The sequence below is a fragment of the Salmo trutta genome, chromosome 19, assembly GCF_901001165.1.
Source record: "Salmo trutta chromosome 19, fSalTru1.1, whole genome shotgun sequence".
NCBI lineage: Eukaryota > Metazoa > Chordata > Actinopteri > Salmoniformes > Salmonidae > Salmo > Salmo trutta.
Window position 1 is genome coordinate 44,122,037 of NC_042975.1, and position 26,002 is coordinate 44,148,038.

General features: G+C 41.2%; 1 protein-coding gene across 1 annotated transcript; it reads right to left on the reverse strand.

Annotated features, from left to right (window-relative positions):
• Positions 1–137: 137 nt before the first annotated feature.
• On the reverse strand, positions 138–17,758 carry LOC115154682 (EH domain-containing protein 1). Its single transcript, XM_029701162.1, has 5 exons — positions 17,034–17,758; positions 8,639–8,736; positions 2,711–3,123; positions 2,408–2,572; positions 138–1,985 (listed from the first exon to the last, which is right to left on the reverse strand). Exons 1-5 carry the CDS (start codon positions 17,420–17,422, stop codon positions 1,464–1,466), a joined length of 1,587 nt encoding a protein of 528 aa, XP_029557022.1. The 5' UTR covers positions 17,423–17,758; the 3' UTR covers positions 138–1,463.
• Between the last annotated feature and the right edge of the window lie 8,244 nt (positions 17,759–26,002).

Genomic DNA, 26,002 nt, shown 5'->3' on the forward strand with positions numbered 1-26,002 from the left:
TCTCTTAAAGGAAGTGTGCTTTTTCATACTGATCCTACTTCAATTGAAGCAGGCAGAAAGCTACTGAACTACGAATTTGGGCTTTTACTGGACAATGTTTGATCCAGTCTTATCAGAGCAGACAAAAATTGAAAATGTTTTATTTGAATAAACATTTTATTTCAAAAGAGACCAAAAACAATGTACATATTAACATTTGAGGGCTAGAGACACTTCTACATACAATACTTAAGCGACTTTGACATTGAAGGCTAGATGTGACTGCCAGGGATCAAACTGGGATTTTTAAGCTGGTACTGTCCCCCAAATCGTTAATGTGTTTATGGAAAATCAATTATCAGATATCTTGCCAATGCATACTGTACGCCCAACCCACCCCATTCCCTGGAACCAGTGAGTGGAAAGACAATATTTTGTTGTTGCAATCGAAAGCCCTATACTGGAAAGCCTCCGAATATGGGCTGGATATCTGAGATTAAAAAAAAACTGCACAAAGTTTAGCTTAAGCTAGATCACATACATGTTATTTTTTTTACATTATATATGGTTTACTGGAAAGTTCAGACAGATGTTCAAAAAGACACCAGGTAGTAGCTCGTCAAGGTCGTCCAAGACACTAGTCTGTCAGTGTTAAATCCGTGACAATATGAATGCATCTATAGTCCCCCTTCAAAAACTTGTTTTCAGACTAAGAATACTTTGCTTTATAATGGCGTTAGGAAAAGCTAAAGATACAAATGGTTTTGATTATAAATTATATCATATGATTATAAATCTGTAAGTAGAATAAACAATAAACAAACTTAAAGACTAGGTTTAAATAGAATGTTTATGAGTTACCCTTATTTCTTTGTAGTCGTTTGATTTGTTGAGTGACCTGTGACATGAGAAAAAAATGAAAAGTAATGGCCATACAATTAATTGAAGCACAATAAATTCAGCAGGTCCCAAAGTGGAGATTGAACTTGATACATGATAACTACAACAAAGGCATTTTGATAAAGATAATGGTAAGACAAATAAGTACTAAGGAAGATAAGGGATTAAGGTGAAGTTAAAGAGAAATTCCTATTTTTATCTTTGAATGGACTATGCTAATTATCATATAGTCAGTCTAACATTAATTTCACCTCAACACCATTCTCATAGCCCTACCCAGACCTCCTCCTTCATTGTCTCACATCAGATGGAATCGTTCTAACACGACATGAAGACGACTGTTGCGCCATTTGACGTAAGACTACACCCTAACCAGAATGATTCTTCTCAAAACACTCACTGTCACATTTACTTTGGCCAAAAATACACCTTTCCCTTTTAACTCATCCCTCTCACTCCGAAAAACCTCTAAGCCCCCATCTATTTATTCAGGCACATCCCTCCCACACACACAGGGATGTGCCTGAATAAATAGATAGGGGCTTAGAGAGAGATATATATATATATATGAAAGATTTCCAATTCTACAGTCCCCTTTTGGAGGGAGGGATAAGGTGTTCTGGCAGATCAGTGGGAAGCTCATGCCCCTCAAGCTTCACCTTGATCAAGTGATTGGCAAGGGCAAACTCTTCATCGTCCAGGTATCCATCCTTGTCTACATCGGCCAGCTTCCAGATCTTTCCCAGCACTGTGTTGGGCAGCTTGGACTTCACCATTTCCTTCTTGGCCAAGGCGCCTGACACTTTGCCGTTGACAGGAGACAGGGTGTAGAAGATCTCGTCGTAGGTGGGTTTGTCTCGTGCCACCACCCACTCCAGCTCATCAATGCCCTCGCCTGCACCCTCGCCGTAGCCGTGGCCGAAAGGCCCGTTCATGGTGCCCTCAAAGGCGCCACCCTGGACTGACTGGCTGGGCATGGCTGCCTCCTCCTGGCGGACGAGGGTCATGAGTTTGGCGATGTCGTTGGCTAGCATGTCCTCAACAGCCTCCAGCAGCTTGGGCTTCACCGCCTGGAACTTACTGAAGTCCTGGTTAGCCAAGATCTCCTGTGTATTTATAAAGGTGAAATGAGGTCAGGGGAGTTCTAGTCAAGGAAAGGTATCTGCAATGCTCATCACCACAACTACTGATATCACTACTTCGATGGCTACTTCGGTTAAAGGGATACTTCGGGATTGAACTCATGGACACCATTTTTATGTCTTTGCATCCAGTATGAAGGAAGTTAGAAGTAGTTTTGCAAGCCAAAGCTAACTAGCATTGGTGCAATGACTAAGTCTACGGTATCTACTAGCATGCTATCAGTCTCCATAGACTTCCAGTCATTGCACTAACACTAGTTAGCAACTTCTTTCAAACTGCACGCAGAGACATAAAAAAAGGTATCCACGAGTTCAGCTAACGCCGAAGTTCTCCTTTAACATAATTACTACCCCCACTGGAAAATAAAGAATGTATATTTGTGTACCTGCATCTTAGCTAGTTTGGGGAAGTCTCCGGGTGAGATCTGGTGCTCTTTCTCAATCCTCGTGTAGATCTCCCCCAGATTAGCAATCAGCTCCTTCTTCTTATTCTCCTTCCCAAACATGTTGGGCATCTCCTTCTTTAGAGAGCTGATAATGTAGGCGTGGACCTGGAGGGAGAAAGACTAAATTAATCATATCTGGACCTAAACACTGATACATTTTTGGCACAATGAGGGTTATACAGTAGAGTAATTGTTTCCAGAGATAAATATGAATAAACCCAACATTTAAGACCTAGGTCTCACCTTGGCGAGGCGAGCCCGCTTGATGAGGTCATTGAGCTTCCTCAGAGCAGCATTCCGAGGCAGCCCCTGGATGTCCTTGAAAAGGTCCTGTTCCTCTGCCTCAAAAAGCTTCCGGTTGTCTGCGACCAGGAGCGGCTGAGCCCAAAAAGAACCAATGTACACCCGGATCACCTCTGGCGTACCGACAATTTTACCAAGCGACCACATGAGGGCGCCATAGACCCTCATCAGCTGCTGTGTGCCAATCTGATCAGCCTTGTTCAGAACCACCCGCATCTTGTCCTCATGGTTCTTCAGGGAGCGTATCACCTCAGAGAACTCATCCGAAATGTCTAGCTTGTGGGCGTCGAAGAGTAGAATGATGCGGTCAACACGCTCTGCAAACCACTCCAGCACTGCAGCAAAGTCATAGCCTGACGAGAGGAAAGAGGAAAATGGTTTGTTCGTTTTGTCATAAGGGGTATGAAATCTTCTAAACATCCATAGGAATTAAACCCTTTTATCAGAAGTATAACATTTCAAATCAAATGAAAATGGTACGAGATGTGGTCAACAAATTACAGTCCAACAAGTTTATTGGATCTGTGATTATGTAAAGAGTGAAAACATGCAGATGAATCCACACCAACTTGATTTAGAATGTGTGAGCCACTCCTAGTAAGAGTGTGTATGTTTCTCTATGCATATCAATCAGCTCAGATTCCAGTGCCACTCCAGCTTATCTGGTCTCTATGGTCCCGCTCCACACGGCAGACACACAGACCCAGCTAGATACCAAAACAGGTATATTTCACAATGAGAGACAAAATGTGATTTTCCTCTGCTAGGAAAACCTTGACTAAAAACCCATCTTCCTTCTCCTCACAGTGTGACACCAACACTGCCCAGAGCAGAGCTTTGCTCTTTACCCATGACCGACAGAGCATAGAAATGGATAAAGTGGAATCCATTTCATGTCACGGGACACACCTAGTAAAGTCTTATGAAATGGATGTGATGATGCAAGCAAGTTTAGGACTCAAATTTCATCCTCATGTTCTAAAAAGACAAGCAGCGGGACTTATTCATAGTTGTTTTCTGGAGCACAATTTGCTTAACACTAAGCCTAGCTTATATTTCAGTTCAGAATAGTACAGGATTCATGTTTTCAAGCATGCAAAGAAAATCAACACTGAATGAGATCAAATGCTTTATGCATGACATTTGTCCCATCAAACAAGACATTCAGTAATGTTTTAAATGTATTAGGCTGGGACCATTCTATCCACTCTATTTCTAGGGGATGTCTTCTACCCACCTCCACATGCGGACATATCCCCCCTGAATGACAAACAGGAAAGAGCCTTTGGAGCATAAATTGTGCAGTGGAGACACTGGGCCCACAAAGAGACCTCTTCCTCACCTTAGAACAGTTATTTGTTCATTCTGAATTGTACTAGAGGGCAGCAGGGCACCACTCTGCCTTGGCACGTTGTGCTGGAGGTGGAGACAAAACAGTGATACTGAAAGTAGTTGTGGCCAATCCCTTTATTAGAAACTACAACGGCCACAGTTTTTAAAATCGGGGTTGGGATGTACGAGGCAGAGAACAGTCTGACTCAGCATTCTATTTAAACAGCGAGAAACAAAACATGTCCATCTCAATCATTAGCAACTGGGGAAAGTCCAGAGACAAGATTCAACAATGAGTGTCAATTAAGCAGTACAGTAGTTGGTTAGAATCATGTTATTCACTAGGATAATAAGCACAGAGTGTCCTAATATGTTGGCTGTAGTTTAGTTTATTAGGATCCCCATTAGCTACTGCAAATGCAGCAGCTGCTCTTCCTGGGGTCCACATAAAACGTACAAATACGTGACACAGAACAGATAGACACAAGAACTAGTAGTGAATCTAATCCCAGTGAAAGACTGAAAAGGCATTATTCCATCAGTCTAGTTTTTGTGATGATGTTGGCAGGATGTGTGATCTCTGCACCGATCCAATGAGGGCGTGACCTGGCAAAAAGTCAAGAGTCCACGAGAACAGCTCCTCTTTATCTCTACTCACTTTAAAAGAGGTATATGCTGGTAATAAAGAGGTAATAAAAGACCAGGATATCAAATCTACATGGAGGCAATAGAAGAAAAAACAGCAATGCCCATCACAATTCCTCCCATTTCATCTGAAGGTTAATTGTTACCACACCATATTTTAACCTAGTAACCAATCTCTGGTGAAATAAAGGCCAACTTGACTTAAAAAGGTGAGCGCAATCACAAGGGGGATGAAGGGACATGCCACCCAATCAACTTGTGTCAGCCTTGTCAGGCCTACCCAAAACAAAAAAGGCATCATCTATCATCTTAGTCAGTGATCCACCTGATACAGACAAGGTCAAGGGTCAACGCTGTTCCAAGTCAAAGGGATTCATAAAACGTATTCTCTTCTACTCCACTTCTCTCTCACAGCTTCCATGAACTAAAGAGTGGAATTGCCCCCAACCCTGATGGAAGCTAATTGGTTGGAGGTGAAATTGCATCTAAATGGAAGGTATTTTTCAGTTTTGCTTTCTCAGCACACCTTCCTTCACTTTTCTAAAAAAGAAATATCTGCTATGAACGCACGCATGGAATTGACAATGGACACCAAACCTACAAAGATGATTTCTAATTTCAAGGTAATGATAGAAAATGGGGAAGTACCTAGGGTGAGAATGAACACTGCATGCTGATCTGGCAGAGAATATCAGTGTCATAATCAGGCGCCTATGAAGCATACATCAGAATAGGAATTTGAGACCATCCTTGCAGGGCTCAGAAATAAGACATGCTTAGCTGCCTGTCCAATAGCAACAGGCCTGTTTGTATGCATCTGGGCACGTACACGGTAAGACATCAGGCACTGTTTTCAAAGACTGACAGTGGTTCACCGTCATCACTTCCTACAATGTGGTCCTCTTCCTGATTTATACTAGTTGTTCAGAGGTCATGAACCCCACTGCCTGGCCTTGTTTCATGAGAGTTCCACTACTGGTTCTTTGGTACATGGTAGTCCCACAAACGCAACTCTTTCCCCCCTGCCCCTAGGGAGAAACATTAGTAATGTCCTGGTTGATGAACTGGAGCCTGGGCAGTATGACACACCTCTCATAACCATCTCTTCTGTATCACTATGGGAAATAGTCAGCTTTCCACACCAACGGCCCATTCACACGGTATCCCCTCTCCAGTTAATGGAAAGGCTTAGAACAGAGGAAGGATCTATGAATATGTTCACGGAATGGGGAATTTTAATTCCACAATTCAATGGCTAATGACCTATTTGTTCGCAACATTTTGGAATCCTGTATGGCCTCAGGTTAAACGGTTAATTGTGTGTATGTACGTACGTGTAAACTAAACTTTATACGTTTCTGAAATAAAAACGGGCATAAAGCGCCAATGACATGACCACTCCTCCTTTAAGGTTAAGGAACCAGCCACGTTGCTTAAGCGGTCGTTTGTCACTGGTTAACCACATGGGTTCAAAGCTCTTCCAGCTCACGTGCTGACAGCAGACACAGCAACCCCTTTCATTACCAGCCTTAAATTTGCCAAGAATTGTCTGAGTGTGAGGGAATGCTATTGACACCCGGGAGAAAGCTTGGAGTCACCGAGGACCTTCAGCATGTATACAGTAAACAATGAAAAGGTCTGTCTAACTGAACCTTGCAAGATACGCTAGAGTAACAAGGACGTCGCCTCATTCACCTGCCTTCCCTTCACAGATGAAGTAGTAGCCTAGATTCACTGCTGTAACCCTCCCGGGGGAAACAGCAGTGTCCTTATAAGGAAAAGTCCAATAAACACCAAAAGTAAGGCAGCTAAATAGCGTACTCGTTTTTCCATAGTCAAGCAGGCCACAGTATTATGATTAACAGAAACGTAAAGCAGCCGTGGAGCGGACAGAGTCAGAAGACTTGAGATTATTAACTGCCCTTGCAAGGTCTGAGCCAGGGCAAATGGAGACGAGTATCACTGAGGCAGATAAAACACTACGATGGCCAACAAAGACATTCTGTTGACAGACCCTACTAGATGAATTCATAAATGAAAAAGAAAATGGTGGGAAATGAAGGGGAAAGTAGTTTGGAGTGGGATGAGAGAATTTGTGATCCAGTCACAGGGACAATGGGGAAGTATATTGCAGTGACCCTACATTGACTCTGGTGTGGGTTTCCTGTGCGTGAGTGTGCGTGCACTCCCTCGTGTGTGTGTGTGCGCGCGCGCACACTTGTCAGTGTGTAGTAGTGGTAGTGTGTTCTAGAGAGAGAACTACAACCAACCACCTCATTTTCCATCATTGAGTAATGACTGTAGCAGGGCTTCCCCTTTGTAATAAATGGCACTGAATTCTGACCACAATAAGTACTCTACAAAATGTTGTAACCTCAGTACTGCATCTGTATCATGGTGCAATATACTGTGTAGGAATGTCAATTCAAATCTTCCCCATTTGAGTTCGGTGGTCATGCATGTGATTTACTATAGCCCACAGTGGGTTATGAGAAGTCTTCATACCCCTCTCCAGTAAGTGCATGAAAGCCCAGTGTAATATCCCAGTCCCTGACTCCCATCTACAGTTAAGTGCTTTGTAAGTACGGTACAGCACACCCTCTTTCGATTCTCATTAATTCCCCTGGACTTCAAACTTCAAACGATCTCCTGCCTTCAGCACTCAAACATCAAAGAGTTCTAAACATGCCAAGTCTTTTATTTCACCACCGTTGTAGTAAAAACACTTTTTTTAAAATAAACAGCTATATAAAATGTTGTTTTTTTAAATGTTCTCACTTTCTCCCTACCATCACATCTCTTATGTCCCCAGGAAGTGTTTTTTCACCCTGAGGTGACCCAGTGGCGGTTGGGCGAGCCTTACTATTCACCCAGGATGCTCGCACCAGGGTAAAACAAATGAAGTGTAAACGCCTATGATTAGTGTAAATAACAACCTCTATTTTGTTCTTCAGTTAACTCCATTGTCTGGCTTGCTGTGGCTCATCTTTATTGACACTGCGCAGCTGATGGTCTGAGGCACACACACACACATCCCATCACGCTCGCTCTCAATCGCAACCACACTGGGGTGAAGGGTAGAGGGCAAAGAGTAAGACTCTCACTGACTTCTAAAAGTTTTTCAAACCTTTCCCTAGAGATCAATGTTTGCTTTGGATGAATTCAATGGTTCCAGGCTCAACATTGAGTTGAACTAGCAACCCTTGCCTAATGGCTGCGCCACACTGCTGCCCAGCCTGCCTAGGAGTCAGCGTTCTGTTTCCCCCTTACCCTCCATCTTCCGGCCCTGTCCCTCTCCGAGGCCCCCACCGTTTCCTGGCAGCCTTCCTCTCTGTCAGGTCATTTCTCTCAGAGTGGGACGGCACTCACACCCATTCTGTCGTCATGGTGTACGGCAGGGGGAGGTTCTGACATCTTCTCTTCACAGTACTCGCCAATACACTTGCTCTAGAACCATGCATGAGAGGCAGTGGTCTAACGCAGATCACGCAGGAATTCAGAATGTCAGAGGCTGTTCAGCAGTAATATAAAAACAGGACGGCTATAAACACGGGCCTCGTAATGCAGATCATTCACTGCCATTCCCCTGCTTCACTAGGATGTGCCAAATGTCTACAGCATTTATCTGCATTCTCAGGGACACAAAAACGTGCTAAATTAAATTGACCACATTACATGATCATTGGACTGGCCAACCTTGAAGTAGAACTTTAGTCCTTTTTTCAGTAAAAACAAAAATAAGAATAATCATGAGACAGAATCAAGGATCAAGATGGAGGAAGAGGGCAAAAGGAGAGTCATTGAGAGGGGGAAGAAGGATGCAGAAAGAAAACATGGGGAAGTCAAAAGAACCTTAATGGTACAATGAATAAAAGGCTGTTAACTACTAACCTCTGCTGATCCTCTGCTTTTCTCCAGACAGGATTCCTGGGGTATCAATAATGCTGATGCTCTCCAATACAGCGTTGGGCATCTGAGCACACACAAACCTGGGAGAAAGATACAGTGATGATGCCTAACTACACAATAACCGCAGTAATTAACCACAAAAGTGCCTTCAGATAGTATTCATACCCCTTGACTTATTCCACATTGTTACAGCCTGAATTCAAAATGTATTAAATCAATTTTCCCCTTATTGAAAATTAAATATAAAAATATAAAATGTACGTAAGTATTCACACCTGAGTCAATACATGTTAGAATCACGTTTGGCAGCGATTACAGCTGTGAGTCTTTCTTGGTAGGTCTCAAAGAGCTTTAAACACCTGGATTGTACAATATTTGCACATAATTCTTTTTCAAATTCTTCAAGCGCTATTAAGTTGGTTGTTGATCATTGCTAGACAGCCATTTAAGTCTTGCCATAGATTTTAAAGTCGATTTAAGTCAAAACTAACTAGGCCACTCAGGAACATTCAATGTCGTCTTGGTAAGCAACTCCAGTGTATATTTGGCCTTGTGTTTTCGGTTATTGTCCTGCTGAAAGGTGAATGTCTCCCAGATGTCTGTTGGAAAGCAGACTGCCAGGTTTTCCTGTAGGATTTTGCCGGTGCTTAATAAATATGGAGTGGTACTCAGTGATGTAATGGATTTGCCCCTAACATAACACTTTGTATTCAGGGCTAAAGTTAATTTCTTTGCCACATTTTCTGCTGTTTTACTTTGGTGCCTTATTGCAAACAGGATGCATGTTTTGGAATATTTATATTCTGTACAAGCTTCCTTTTCACTCAGTTATTCTGTACTCTGGCACACAGATCAGAGTGCTCTGAAATTGGAATCGATAGCCAGAGTGAATTTATGAACGCACCCCTAATGACTGCAATGTGTGACTGCGGCCCGCAATTCGAGGCATTCCTGCATCGGCATGAAAGCCCCGCCCCCACTCTCTACCTGGCATGAAAATATATGTTTCTTATCAAGTACACTGTGAAACTCTTGACTGGTAATGTCACAGATTCTTGCATTCACGTTTACTACAACCTTAAGCGAATTAAATGGAAGCAGTATGGCCAAAAATCTGGCCATTTTGAGCCTGTAATTGAACCCACAAATGCTGATGCTCCAGATACTTAACTAGTCTAAAAAGGCGGCCAGTTTTATTTCTTATTAAAATCAATTGCAAAAGGTTATTCTAATGATCAATTAGCCTTTTAAAATGATAAACTTGGATTAGCTAACACAACATGCCATAAACCGCATGATCATGACACAGGTTCACCTTGTGCTGGGGACAATAAAATGCCACTATAAAATGTGCAGTTGTCACAACACAATGCCACAGATGTCTCAAGTTGAGGGAAAGTGCTGGCATGCTGATCGCAGGAATGTCCACTAGAGCTGTCACCAGAGAATTGAATGTTAATTCGTTTTAGAGAATTTGGCAGTATGTCCAACCGGCCTCACAACCGCAGACCAGGTGTATGGCGTCGTGTGGGCGAGCGATTTGCTGATGTCAATGTTGTGAACAGAGTGCCCCATGGTGGCGGTGGGGTTATGGTATGGGTAGGCATACGCTACGGACAATGAACACAAGTGCATGTTATCAATGGCAATTTGAATGCACAAAAATACTGCAAACAGATCCTGAAACCCATTTCAAGACCCATTTTATTTTAAGGTATCTGTGACCAACAGATTCATATCTGTATTCCCAGTCATGAGAAATCCATAGATTAGGGCCTAACGAATTTCAATTGACTGATTTCCTCAAAAAACATAATTTTTTTTTGAATCTATGAAATGGTTGCACTTATATCTTTGTTCAGTATAGAATTGATATATATATATATATATACATACATACATACATACATACATACACACACACACACACACACACGGTTTGGAAGACAAGTAATTACTGGAAGCTTTGACGCAAACCTACATTCTCCAATACCTTACGTCTTGTTACGTCTTGTAAGAATAAGCCTGTATGTGATCTTTCCAGCTCCTCTAGAAATAGACTGTTTTTGGAGACCCTCCAATCAAGGCACAAAACCATATGCTACACTCAAGACAACGAGCATACCCAAATCATTTCAGTCCACTCTGTATGCTATAATACTATTTAGAGAGAGAGCTCAAAATCATATGTAGAAATGTTGGGCAGTTAACTAGTCCTTAACGCCAGACGCTGAATACATGATTCCTCTATGAACACCAGCATGAATTTGAAGTAGCTTTCATTTCCCCTCCACCCTCAGTACACTTGGTAGAGACATTGGTCGAGACAGACTTACAGATCTGCTGTCAGGCAATTAAAACGTAGCAGTCTTGTGTGAAGGGCCTTCAGTGGAGTGATAACACAACCTGTACATGATCTCACCACTCTGTTTTTCTTAGATTCAAATTAAGCTAATGGCAAAAGGCAGAGCATGATGGGAATCTTTTTTTCCATTCCTCTGTTCAATTTGTTTTTCCTTCCCTCTCCCCTCAATGTGACTGAGGGACAAGAATGTCCTTATTTTTTGGCAGAGGTCTTATCTTTCTAACTCCTTAACTCACATGATCTGAGTCCCTCAGCATATCTGGATGCAGGTGCATAACTCATGACTAAACTACTCCGTGTCACTCACAGCTATCATTCCCCAGTCCTGAAACATACTTCCCAGTTGCAGTCATACAAAAACACATTAACACCCCAATTTCAAACCTCCACATATCACACAGCCCAGAGACAGCCCAGAGGCTGCCAGAGGCACACCCTGCTTGGATGTTTCCCTCCGATTCTCCCCAGCCCCATCTATGTTGAGTCTCATCTGAGTCTCTACTACCTCCTCTTTTTTCCACATTTACTCTCATCCAGAATTCCTGGCATTCCCTTGGTCCGGTTGCCAACGCGTTCTGTTCGTGTGAGCTGCAAACTCAAAACCGAGAAATGGCCTCAGGTAGGCACAGACATGCACCACCCTGAAAGGTTCATCATGCATCTGGAGTAATGTTAGGAGGTTAAAAGGTTAGAGAGATGCAGAGTGGGGCTGGATAAAATGGCAAGGTTATGGATGACAGTGCATGATTGCCAAGAGTGAAAGGAAACACGTTAAGGTCACAATGAGCTGCCTGCTGTTTGAAGGAAAAAGGGAGAAACCGCTGAGTCAGTATGAGTTCTTTCTGCCAAGGCAGAGCTGGAGTAAAGAACTGACTCTGGTCTTTCTGCTCTGAAAGCCTGACCAGTCGACCCACCACAGACAAAAATGGCAGGGATTTTTATGCCATCGTAATCTTTGGGTAAATATATTTTCATGAAGGAAAAATGCTTTAGGCGTATACTTAAAACAACTAAAGCAGATAAAAAGTATGTAGAAGAGGATAATGGACCTTCATTTTTTTAAATATAATCTTTGAGAATTAAACATCAGCTAAATAAAAGCTAGACATTCAGGGAGAATTTAAAATTCCAAAAACCATGAATTTAGCATTATTGACTCATGTTTGAGCAAAAGATCATTAGCCATGGCAAAATGCATAGAATTGCAGGAAATTAGCTTTAAAAATTGCAACATTTTCTCTCAGCTGCATGCCAATCTGTAGAATTACAAGACATTTGCTTTAACTGCAAAAATGTCTCAGCTCAATGGAGAAAATTGTAGAATTTCAGGAAATTGGCTTAAAAAAAGCAAAAGAAATTAAGTCTCTACACTGTCAAGATGGGGGAATCAAATTCTCTAAAACGTAGCCGTGCCGACAGGCTGACTGCGTCAATTTTTATTTAACTAGGCAAGTCAGTTAAAAACTGTATTTGCAAGACAATATTTACTGGGTATTGTCTTAACTTTACATTTATGATTTAGAAAACAAATCTGGACAGCCCAAAAGCAGTGAGTTAGCCTATACACTGAAATGGTAAATTAACCGGGCAAAATGTTTCAGGCAGGGTGGTAACAGCCTCACACAGCCAAGTATAAACACAGCTGGTCAGAACTACTATTGGAGCCTTTCATCATTACTTCCCCGGGAGAGCATTACCACTCCCTCTTATTCTTAAAATCGCAGTCCACACTAAGTCAGTCATGATGGATGACATTCAATACAGAGGATCCCATTCCTGGAGTGGCTGTCAAATTGACCCCTTGAAAAAGGCAGGCTAGTGTCAGCTTAGTTCACACCAAAGGGAAACGCACAACTGATTGAAAATAGGTGTGCAGAACAGTGCTACAAATGCTGATGTGACACACCCACAACGTAGAGCAGAAAAGTCATACTATTTCACACAAGATCAGCATTATAACAAATACAGCATCAGCTTTTCATCAGAGACCCAAACACTTTATTTTCAATATGCACTACTGGAATGCACAGTCTGGGTAGTCACAAAATGTAGCTACAGTAGCACAGATCAATGTGTAACTAGTTTTACTTGTTCAAAGTGTAGGAAATAAATCCTGAATGGTTACTATAAAACAACTTGGTACTGGTGTTTGTCAGAGCAGTGGAGAAGGATGGAATTTAATACTAAAAGATGGAGAACATTGCACTGTCAAACTGTAGAGTGCTGCAAGTAAAATGACTCAGCAGAGCAATGGGTATGATCAAGCATAGTTTTGGTGAAGCAAAGGCTCATACCACAGACAACCACTACAGATTTATGAGTGTATGTTTCTGGCATCAGTTAAACATATAAACCCCAATAGTTGGTCAGGAACCACTGTAGAATCTCTGTCCAGGTATTCTCCATTAATGTGGAAATCAATGTAGCTATGAGAGCAATGTCAGTTAATAATTGATTTAACCAGACAGCCACTTCTGCAGTTTGTACCAGGAGAGGATGCCCTGCTCCTTGGCTTCTATGGGACCTCTGAGGGGAGGTGACATTCTACAATAAAAGTCCCCTACTTGCGTACAGTGTAATGATTAGAATACATATATTCTGAGGGTGAGCGCAAGGTTCAGGCTAGACTGTTCTTTCATACATAGGCTATGACAGCTATTTGCTTTTATGTAAAGAAGTTGATGTTAACAGGATGGATCTCTTCTCTATACCCCATTTCACTTTTTAAGCAAGATGACAATGGCATGAATAATATTCTTGACTCCCATGACAGGTCTGTATGGGAGCATTATAAAAGCATAGGAGATAGAAAAGCGGATTTGTTCATGCAGTAAACTTGTTAGCTTGACCAGTCTCAGTCAAAGGACATGGGCAGACCAGAGGGGGCTTTTCAAAGTTCAACACAAACTGACAGCCACTCCCCTCCCTCTCATACTGTCACACACTGAACATCTGATCCAAAGATAAGACAAATTTATAAAAAAGACAAATATGAATATACGGGGAAAAAAAGAAAAAAAAACAAGAGTTCATGGATCACTGATGATCCTCCGACAAAAAATAGGATTATCCTTGGACTAGGGATGTGCACAATTGTTCTTAGAGTTTAAACTGCCATTTGTTATCATTTAACGATAAAAATAAAATGATCATAAAATGACATGAATTCACAATTCATATATGTTCCGGCATATAACCGCTAGGGGGCAGTGCAGTTCAATCTACCAAACTCCTGGCTACTTACCAGTCAGCGCTCACCTTACTGCTGTCCCCCACCCACTCAGCAACTATGGTACTTAATGCCGTTTTAGGTTCTCTGCGGTGTCCCTCTCCATGTTGTCAGTATACGGGACATCATGTCCCACCTCTCATCAATGTGATGGTTTACTGCAGTGATGCATGACAGCGTGTTGAAACATCCAACAATCTGTTAACGCCACGTATGGTGTTTCAGGGCTCGCGCGTTGTACTCGCAAAATAATCATTGTACAATTTCTCCATCCAGGTGTCACTTTTTTTTTTTCGACGTGGCATCTTGTAGTCTGGTTCTAGATATGCCATCAGGGCAGTGAAGACTACATCAGGGTTGGAAATTAACGCCGGCCAAATGCGGGTAGATTTTGTCATTGGCGGGTCAGAATGTATATCCGTTTTTTGTTGTTTTATTTTTTTATCCTAAGTCCACATGTAGAAGTTGGTCGAATTGACAAGAAAGGCTAAGTGTGAATGTCCTCATATTTCTTGGCCAGTTACATCGTTTTGTTCACATGCTAGGTTGTTTCAATGTTAGCAGCAGATGGTTGCAGAAAACTCAAGCTAGGAAGACATCCGCAATCAGAGATTGTTTTCATCACAGAAAAGGCAGTGCCCAGTTACCCCGGTAACAGCCCATCCTTTAAAGGGACAGCTGAAAATGTGTGACTCTCCTAGGGCGTGTTCATTCACTCAGAGTGAGGGCTCTGTGCGTTTGTAAAATCTGAGCGTTGTCAGATTATCTTTTCATAAATTCAGAGCGTTTCACTCTTGGAGCATTCAGAGAGCACACTGGACGCTCTGGTCAGGTGTAGGGTTGAGCCAAGTGTTCTGACCTCAACGGCAGTCAAGCATCCAAGCTAACTGGCTAACTTGCTGGCTACTTCCAGACATAAATGAGAGAATACCTCACTGACTGTTTAACTTGACCAAGCAGAGCTGGTTAGGCTGTTTATGTTATCTAAAGCGTTGCCGACGAACTGTGCTGATGGCAACAATTGAATTCGTTTTTTTGCAGACGTTTACTGACACCGGTCATGTTCAAGAGGTGTTGCACGTTCGTAAATTCATCACTTATTCAGCACTCTGGACTTGAGTGCTCTGAAAATCAGAATAGATAGCCAGAGTGAATTTATGAATACCCCCCCCTAATGATTGCAATAATGTGACTGCAGCCCGCAATTCGGGGAGTTCCTGCATGTGGGTATTCCTGCATCTGCATGAACAAACCTCCTTGAGCATCATTGATTCCTGCATCAACGCCCCAACCGCACTACAATTTCCCCAGTTGTTAACAAGGATGACTTGCGGAGCGCTTTATATCCGTGGCAAATCATTTGAAAGATGCAGATCTCCTCATACTAACGTTAAAACATTGTTGCATTAGGCACTTGTTTAATTTTTCCTTTTATGATGACCAGTTAGTGGTAGTTGTGATAACTGCACTGTCATTTTAATTGTGTTAAAATATGAATTTCATATTTATTTTTACATAGAGTTAATGATTCCAATGTTGTTCACACCCCTACTTGACCTTTATCACAGAGGAGCTTGCTAACTAAGATAGCTAGCTATCCTCTAACAGTGCTAGCTCAGTAATGGACAAAATTAACCTAACGTTACTGCTTACATGCCGATTTTGTCCACCCACACCACACACGAGCAGGACACACAGGTTGAAATACCAAAACGAACTCTGAACCAACTATATTAATTTAAGGACAAGTCGAAAAGCATTAAACATTTATGGCAATTTAGCTAGCTTGCTGTTGCTAGCTAATTTGTCCTGGGATATAAACATCAGGTTGTTATTTTATCTGAAATACACAAGGTCCTCTACTCTGACAAACGTTTCTAGCAATCTCTCCTCCATCAGGCTTCTTCTTCTTTGGACTTTATAGGGCAGTTGGCAACCAACTTTAAGGTGCATTACAACCAACTGAACTGGAGTGTGGTCCTCAGTTCATCTTTCAATCACCCACTGGGGGTATATGCTTCTAAAAGCCAATGAGGAGATGGGAGAAGCGGGACTGATCGCTTCAAACGTCACAAATAGAACCAACGACTATTTTAATGCCTGGCTATGCAGACACGCACGAGCAGTGTGGGTGCAATGATTGAATAACATGCATGTGTACATTTATTTGGCAACGCTCACGACGGTGTGGTTAGCATGTTACAGTCCAAGAAACTTACACACTGTTCAGAGGCGAACTTGCTCTGGCAACCAAAACAGCCAACTACACCACCTAAAACGTGAATCGATTCTCAATTGCAGTATGTTCTATAAACATATAGCGCTCTACTTCATATCACAAATGTAAAATAAACACTTACTGTTAACAGTTGCAGTCAACAGTATTGTTCAGTGACAACATGTGGCTTCTGTCTTCAGTTTACACACAGGTGTTACAGCTAATTAGCACAGGTAGTCGACTGTAAGGCCGTCTGGGAATCCTAATCCTATAAAAAGGTGCAGTAATTTCATGTTTTTATATTTTTTTACTGATATGAAAGATACGTTCCTTATGTTTCCAAAACACTACCAAAAGCGATGCGTTTTAACTTTTAGAGCGAGCGCCGGGGCTCTAACATGCCAGGCCAGAAGATACCATCTTAAATAGGCGCTAAACATAGTTAGCGACAATGAATGGGCTAACTCAGCCCATTCTTTTAATTCCCTGGGGGATTCATTAAAACGTTCCCAGTTCATAGTTAGACAGCTTGCCATCTAGCTGGTTACACGCGACTGGGACTCACCTGTTAAGAAAGGCGTTGCCAAAAGCGTTGAGTTTTCTGAAGGGTTTCTTGGGGTCAACTACTAGAGCGTTGCCTGGTATCAGCCCGTCCTGCTCTCCATGCATGACCGCTATGAAGGAGTCGGTGGTCGGTTCGGGCCCTATCCGCATGCCGGGAAAATCTTGCTCCATAAGGTGCCGGATAAATGTGGTTTTACCCGTGGAGTATTGGCCAACCAATAGTACCATAGGCTTGTTGTCAAAGTCGGCATCTTCCAAAGCCGGTGAATGGAAATCGTGGAAGTGGTAGGTATCTTCCAAGGGAAAGAGTTTGGTCTTGTACAGCTTTTTCAGCCCCTCCGACACATTTTGGATTAGTTCTGGGTCCTTCTTGCCATTCCTTTTGAACATGGTGCCCGAATTCAGAACTATTGTAGGTTTGTCGTCTCAATGTAGTTGTTCAATGTAGTAAAGTTGATGATATCGCTGGCTAACGACTCTGTGGCTGTCCCGAATGCGGCAATACGTTTCAATGAGTAAATTTGTTAGCCTTCTCCCCTTGTTTAGCTAACTAATCCTCGAATTTAAACTACAAGGCTTGCTAGCAGCAGACCAAGAAACTCCCTTGAAGACACCCTCTCCTCCGTGCTTCTACAAACACAAATCCGGTGTCAAGCATTCCTAGTGGAACGTCAGAAGGCTAGTACATTTATGGGGGAAATGCAAGACGGGTTGGTTTCAAATTAAAAGCCCCGTCTCTACAAGTCTGATGAGTACATGCTTTATGAATTCGAAAGGGAAACCCCAACCATTCTGGTCTGACCTGTTAGTGACAGTTAATAAACTGTTATCGTTCACATTTATTACAACCTTGATTTGAGCAAATTACATTGAAGCAATGTAGCCTAATAATTCCCTAAATGTTTTTTTTCCTCCTGGGAAAAACATCTATGGAATTATTTAGGGACTTTTTTTGTGTTACACTTTCCCAAGGAGAATGTGCATTTTTTTTGCATTAAACACGTATGTTCTTGTGTGTCTCGCAATCTCAGTCAGTCATCTTCATGGAGTTTAGAGTTGAGGTTAAAATATTGACATTGTACACACACACACACACACACACACACACACACACACACACACACACACACACACACACACACACACACACACACACACACACACACACACACACACACACACACACACTAGCAGACAGTGATAAACTATTAAGTTTGAGGTGGAAAATCTGACAGCTGATATGAAAATATATGTTTCTTATCAAGTACACTGTAAAAGGTAATATCACTGATATTCCTGCAATGAAAAGGAGGGGGGTGATTCATGAAGGTGACTCATCTAGGGACTGGATTGTGAAAATGAAAGGAAGTTCATTGAGTTCTTTGGTGTTTTCCTGGTACACCGGGTATTTCTTATAATCTGTAGAAAGATTTGTGGAACTAAGACATTGGATAAGAGTGGGTAAAGGTGTGTGTGAGGGGAGAGTCTAATGATAGTAAATCTGGGACTCTTTTTGCGTTCACCATGTAATAGCCCCTCCCTGGCAGGTTTATGTTAAAACACGTCCACCCTGTGGTAGCACTCAATAAATACTAAGCTTCTACCAGACTAGACACCCTGTCTGTAAAATTCTTGAATTTATAGTTGATTTTTCCCCACTAACAGTCATCCACTTATAACAGGTATCATATTATTTCAATAATTAGAGAGTGATGTTTTCAATATTTATTTCCAAGGTTTGCAACAAACAAAAACGTATTGGCTTCAAGTAACTTACAAATGTATACTATGCAGGATATTATCAGTGGTCTCATAAATACATAATCGTTTTCGGATCATTTATCAAACATATCAATGAGCTAATTTTCTCTATCTTCACCTGTGTGTGCTCAGTAGGACAGACGCGGCAGTGGCCTACATAACTGACAGGCAGTCGTGTTGCAAACACTGGCTGTCAATTCATAGGTCATCACCATGCGTCCCATTCTTCTCTTAGCCCGACTCTGCATTCAAACCAACGTTTGGAGTGCATAAATACCTTCACCTGATGTTGTTATAGAGAACAAGGAGCTGATGTCTGTCGAATGATCTAGAGACTGTTCTTAACAATACATCTCATTACAAAATGCATCACAATGTGGGTAGAGCAAATGTAAATGAGTTCAACCAAAAGAGGAGAAACATCATAACGGGAATGAAATGGCCATAAACAAGGACAGTGATATTCTTCACATTGATTTTATGTCAGAGCTGGCTGGGGGTAACTCTCTGCAGGTAACAGCATCTCCACTGGAACACAGGCAACTTCCACATGGAGTTGCTGTTACAGCCAGCAAGCACCAGTTTTGTCCACAAGCTGTCCATAGCACACTGCCTCCTACAGGATAGAGATAATACTTCATTGCTACAAAGCTAATGTAGCTAGGCCCATAGATTGAGGTCGCACCTTCAGTTGTTTCTGGTTTGTGTATGATGTCTCACTTGGAAACACCTGAAACAGAAGTACATATAAGGTCAATGACAGGGAATGGTGGGGTTAAGTTACATGTGAGGAGCCTTCGATAGCAACTGACTTTAACCCCCCCATCTTTATGACCGGCTATACACGCCATCATAGCACACAATGCTCTAATAGACCTTGGCCCTTTGGCCATTCTGTCTAGATAACAGGGTTTTTATGGTGGCTCTCAATATAAGGATGTATTGTGGATTGTGAACACAAGCTGAGCATAATGGGCGTCTGCCTTCTCAACTATGTTCCCTTTTTCTCGTACTATTTTACCATAAAATGTATCTAGTGTTTGGTATACTGGTAATTTATCCCTGATGAAAGATTGTTACTCATTTCTTTATTTTATTTCTGACCCCTATCATGCTTAGCAGTCCCTCTCCTCCTTTGATATCTCTGTAGACTTTGCCTCGCAGTAAACCTCTCTATCTTGGGAAAAACAAAACAATAAAGCAATTAAAAATGGGTGGCACTGACCCAGTTGCCCCGTGTCTGACTCAGTCGCCCTTGTTGTCAGGCACACTCCCAAACACTGCCCTTTTCATATTTTCTATCTCTGGTCAATTTAATTGTTGTGTGTTGGCTGTGTGACTCAGTTGGTAGAACATGGTGCTTACAATGCCAAAGGTCATGGGTTTGATTCCCTCTGAGGATGTAAAATGTATGCACGCATGACCCTGGGTCACTTTGGATAAAAGTGTCTGATAAACGGTGTATTATTATTTCATATTAACAACTTTGGCAGGTGGTCTTCATGTTTTAACTCTGACCACTATATAACAGCAGACTGTATCAACAGTGACAAACACAATGAGACAGTTCTTGTTATGCAAAATACAACAAGTTTCCCTAATAATTCATTATTTAAATGATATGTGAAGGTTTGCAAAGTACCCAAGCACACTTATTTGAATTCAAACACTGCTCACCTACTTTTTTTCACCTTGGTTAACAAAAACTCTGAGCAAAAGCCAAACATGCTTTAGTTAGGGTTAGTTCAAATTCTTTGAAATACATAATTTAGAATATATTGCATGCCATTCTCCTGCCCTGTGTCACACACACACATACAGACATTGAATGATGGAAATGTAATTAAATCTGTTAAATATATGTCTCAAAATACTATCTTTGTAAGGAGCGGATTTTAAGCCATATGTGTTCCCTAAAATGCTGATCTACTCCAGCTGTCACTGCATATAACAGTGGAATGTGAAATAATGTTGATTATGTTTGTAGGCTTATGTGGCGAAACTTGTACCCTTATTTAAACAGCCTCTTGTTAGGACAGCAGTTGAAACATGCCTTTGAAACTGGAACCAGAAAAATCTTGCACTGAGGTTTGTAAGATAATGTTATGTTTTCCCTTTTAAGGCAAAGTGATTGTCTTCCCCACTGATGCTGAGAGTTTGTCTCAGGAACAGTGGTTGACATGGCATGGGACTAATGGGTCGCCACCTTACATGCTTTTGTGCATGCAAACATGAGATTCTCAGTTTTATGTTTTTAAGATTATTCTCCCTAAATAACAGGTCTTATGAATGTACAGCGTAGGAAGTTTGTCATGAATATGCGCTAACCCATTCAGACAGACAAACATACCACAGAGCAGTAGAGGAGAGTGAGTAAGTTGAGCCAAAGGGGTAAGTTGAGCCAACCTTTTTTTTAGGAAACACAAAATAATATAATTTCAGTAAATATTTAGGAAGAAGTCATCATAAGTTGAGCCAATGGCAAGTTGAGCAATTGTAAGTGTTTTCTTCCCAGGCGTAATGCAAGGCATTACCGCTGGAATATGAGGTAACAACAGCGCCTGGCCTATTTTAAAGTTTTTTTTAGTTTTTAAGTAGAAATTGTTTGTTAGGTGTTAAGCTTGTGTTAAAATATGCTTAAAATGATTAAAATCCCAAAAAGTGTTTGGGGAATAAAGATTGAAATGGTTTTAGTAAGGTAGTGGTTGTATTTCATTCAGTACAGACATTTGTAGGCGGGTTAACTTACCCTGTCCCAGCTCTACTTACCCCATGTTACATGAAATCTGATTATTTCCAGGGCTACACCTGAAATATATGTAGATATCTTTGATAGAAAGAATACTATATTTCCCTTGACATAGTGATGCTGAATGTAATAAAATTCTCAACTTACCCCATTCTCGCCTACTCACCTGCAGCCAGCCCAGTGGCCTTCACAGGACGAGGCCAAAGGTTTGGGAGCGGCAGCTTGTGAGGGGTGCGAGGATAGAAAGACAGAAAGAATGGAAGACCGGTCGGATGTAGCAGAAAAGTCTGAAAAGTTAGAAGACAGAACAGCGATGAGCAAAGACAAAGGCAGACTCAGTGAGAGGAAACTAACAAAGAAGAAGGAGTTAAGGGTGCATTTGTCAGCAATGCAATGGCAGAGAGAGTGCCCAGTTTAATAAAGATCAGGAGTTGGAGCCAGGTTAATTATTACACTCCCAGTCAATATTTAACAGGCTTGACGTCCTGCCCCTCAATCCAACATCCTGATTCCACAGAGACTCACACTCAAGGTAGGGCTACAGTGAAACACGCTCTTAATTCTCCTTTGTTCCATTCACAAACACACAGTCAACACACACCAACAGCTGAAAGTGCCAATGACAGCATAGCACACATTGTAAAATGCATTTGTAAATCCACCACTCTATTTTTCATCACCACTAATTGTATGATGATTTTACCTCAACATGACTTCTCATGAATGCACTTGACCTCATTGGCTCATCAGTGTGATCTCCATGTTATGTGGCAGCACTGATGTAGGTCAAACTAAAAAAATATAGTGAGTAGGTGCTGCACCTTTATCCATATCAGATTTCTCTACCAACTGAAACATTGCTCTAAGTGAAAATATTAATGTTTAAATGAAAACCACTGGTATAGTTGGCTAACATTGGCGGGGATTGTGTGGTTGAATTGGGCACATAGACTGGATAAAAATATACATTTTCTTTAGTTTTTTAACATGGAATCACTAGACTGGAGTACAAAAAACATCAAACTACATAGTGGGCGACAGCCGGTGGATTTTTTGACAGATAATTGATGCATACTGTGAAAGAAAGGCAAAGGGGCTGAAACAAATTCATGCACACACATGTTCGTTTTACTATCCTTGTGGGGACCAACAACTGATTCCCATTGAAAATCATATTTTCCCTAACCCTTAACCTGACCTTAACCTCAAAGCCTAATCCTAACCTTTAAGCCTAAAGTAGCCTTTTTCCTTGTGGTGAGCTGAGAAATAAAGGACTTCATGTCCCCACAAAGATAGTAAAACCAAACAAACACACACACACACACACACACATGCAGTTTAGTCATTTAGCAGATGCTCTTATCCAGAACGACTTACAGTTAGTGCATTCATCTTAAGATAGCTAGTTGGGACAATCACATCTCAATCATAGTAAGTACATTTTTCCTCAATAAAGTAGCTATCAGCAAAGTCAGTGCTAGTAGTAAAAATACACACACACACGCACACGCACACACACACACACACACACACACACACACACACACACACACACACACACACACACACACACAATCAGTCACTGGCTCTTGATTACTGGAAAAGGAAAGACGAAACTCAATGAGATTATGAGGTGCAGGAGCAAGCACAAGACTCTGGACTCTAAACACTGACCAAGGGAAACAGAATAATAAAACAAGGCATGATACAAATGCCTTTGAATAGTGTGTTAATGATTGATTAAAAACAGGGTTAAAGGGTACATGTTTTAATCAGTGTGGAGATATAAAACATATCTCAAGTAAAGAATATATATTATTTAATTTCTAAGAGCATAGAAAATGTCAGGAAAACAATGGACTCACTTCAATAGGGCTGAAGTCCTGAAGCAACAATGACAAGAAGCTACCATTTGGGGAATAGTATGTGGCTCATTCTATCTTGTTATTGATACCATAACCTAACCTAGTAGGCGTAAAAGAAACACCTGGAACTAAATCCCCTACATACTGGTCTTGACGAGAAAAATCTTCTGCACTGTTCAACTAACCAGTAAATTTGGAGGAGGAGTAAAGATGGAGTTTTGTCTTGTTATTGTCCAAAAGCGGAAGTCGGGTCACAGGCTCTCCTTCCATTTCCCCTGAAAACCGGAATATCCGGTTGTTGGGGACTTGGCAGAGGCTTTTGATACCATGTCTTGTTTTGAGTGCTTTGACTGATGTCACGTCTATGCTAATATGGCTAAAATTCACTAACTAGCAACTGTAACAATGTATTTGAGACACAACAAGTGCTGATTGTGCAAATGTATTTATGTTTTCAATAACATTGGAGACTAAATATACAGTGCCTTCAGAAAGTATTCACAACCCTTGACTTTTTCCACATATTGTAGTGTTACAGCCTGAATTTAAAATGGATTCAATTAAGATGCCGTGTCACTGGCCTACACACAATACCCCATGATGTCAGAGTGGAATTATGTTTTTAGAAATGTTTACAAATTAATAAAAAGCTGAAATGTCTTGAGTCAATTAGTATTCAACCCCTTTGTTATGGCAAGCCTAACAAATCACATAATAAGATGCATTGACTAAATAAGTCCAATGGTGACTTTAAAACAGTTACCGAGTTTATTAATGGCTGTGATAGAAGAAAACTGAGTATGGATCAACACTGTAGTTACTCCATAATATTAACCTAAATGACAGAGTGAAAAGAAGGAAGCCTGTACAGAATACAAATATTCCAAAACATGCATCTTGTTTGCAATAAGGCACTAAGGTACAGCTGCAAAACATGTGGCAAAGAAATGTAATTTACGTCCTGAACACAAAGCGTTAATGTTTGGGGCAAATCCAACCCATCGCTGAGTACAACTCTTCATATGAGACCCCCTCCAATAGGTTTTGCCAAACTAAAACATTTCTTCCTCCACCCTATGAGGTCCCATAGTCAAGTACTGTACATCAGCTGGAACAATGTTTTCCCTTTTGTGCCCTTTGTGCCTAAACTCTTTACCCTTTCTCATTTTTCCTCATTGTCGTCTATCAACAATCAGGTGACAAACGTCGTCATTCACGTTTTACTAGACACTTGACATGTTACAAAAGCCTGTGTTATTTCACTGGGCTTTATCCCTGAATGTAGTTTTTGAGCTAAAAGTAAACGCTGAGCAGCAATGGGACTTTCAGTTTGCAACTCACAAATAAAGAGAACTCATCTTTCTTTTAATTTTTTTCCCCCCGACTTGTCTTATCTTATCTAGAGCTCAAGGAATGGGTGTGTCTGTGTGGAGAGTCCAGTCTCAGAAGGAACCGAGCACAGGTATATCTATGACACACACTGCTCTCCATGAAACTAGAAAACTTGGAGCTGTCTTCAATACAACCACAATGCTTAAATATCAGAAGGTCAATTTGATGACATAAAACAGCATTAAACACAACAATGAAATTTGCAGTGAAATAAATGTACATTGTCAACCACAGTGAAAGGTGCACATGTGATTGTGCAATCATGGTGATTCCTCCAATTCTACACATTTTGCCATGGTGCGTAGAGAAAATGTTGCAGTTTTAAAGGCAGTTTTGTGGTGGAGAGAATATTTAGCAATTTTATAAATAACTTCATGCTATTCTAGTAATTTTGCCATGGGGTGGAAAGAGAAAGAATAGCAATTTTACAGCAAATTACCTGCAATTTTACACATTTTGCCATGACTTATGCCATGTTAATATGATATCTGAGTGAGTGAGTAACGGTCTGTAATTTGGCCATGATTACTACAAGGATTAGATAGCTGGCTAGACCAATTTACCAATCTAAAAATGTTTATCTGATATGGGCTAATTGAGTGACTGTCAGTGACTGACATAACAAGAAACAAACTGCTGCTGCAAATTTCGAAAATGCACCTAGTGTATTCTATTTTACTAACTCTCAAGAGTAAGTTCAGATCCGCCCCCCGCCATTACAACAATGAAATTATATATATGTCTATACAGTACCAGTCAAAAGTTTGGGCACACCTATTCATTCAAGGGTTTTTCTTTATTTTTACTATTTTCTACATTGTAGTGAAGACATCTAAACTATGAAATAACACATATGGAATCCTGCGGTATCCAAAAAAGTGTTAAACAAATCAAAATATATTTTATATTTATATCTTCAACGAAGCTTTTGCCTTGATGACAGCTTTGCACACTCTTGGCATTCTCTCAAACAGCTTCACCTGGAATGCTTTTCCAACAGTCTGGAAGGAGTTCCCACATATGCTGAGCACTTGTTGGCTGCTTTTCCTTCAATCTGCGGTGCAACTCATCCCAAACCATCATCCAATTGGGCTGAGGTCGGGTGATTGTGGAGGCCAGGTCATCTAATGCAGCACTCCATCACTCTCCTTCTTGGTCAAATAGCCCTTACACAGCCTGGAGATGTGTTGGGTCATTGTCCTG

What these genes read in the sequence shown, in the direction of transcription:
- LOC115154682 (XM_029701162.1), bottom strand. Translation starts at nt 17,422, where the DNA reads ATGTTCAAAAGGAATGGCAAGAAGGACCCAGAACTAATCCAAAATGTG. An exon ending in GGCAACGCCTTTCTTAACAG is followed by an intron (nt 8,737 to 17,033) that starts GTGAGTCCCAGT and finishes TCTTTCTCCCAG; the next exon opens with GTTTGTGTGTGCTCAGATGC. An exon ending in CCAAACTAGCTAAGATGCAG is followed by an intron (nt 1,986 to 2,407) that starts GTACACAAATAT and finishes ATAAATACACAG; the next exon opens with GAGATCTTGGCTAACCAGGA.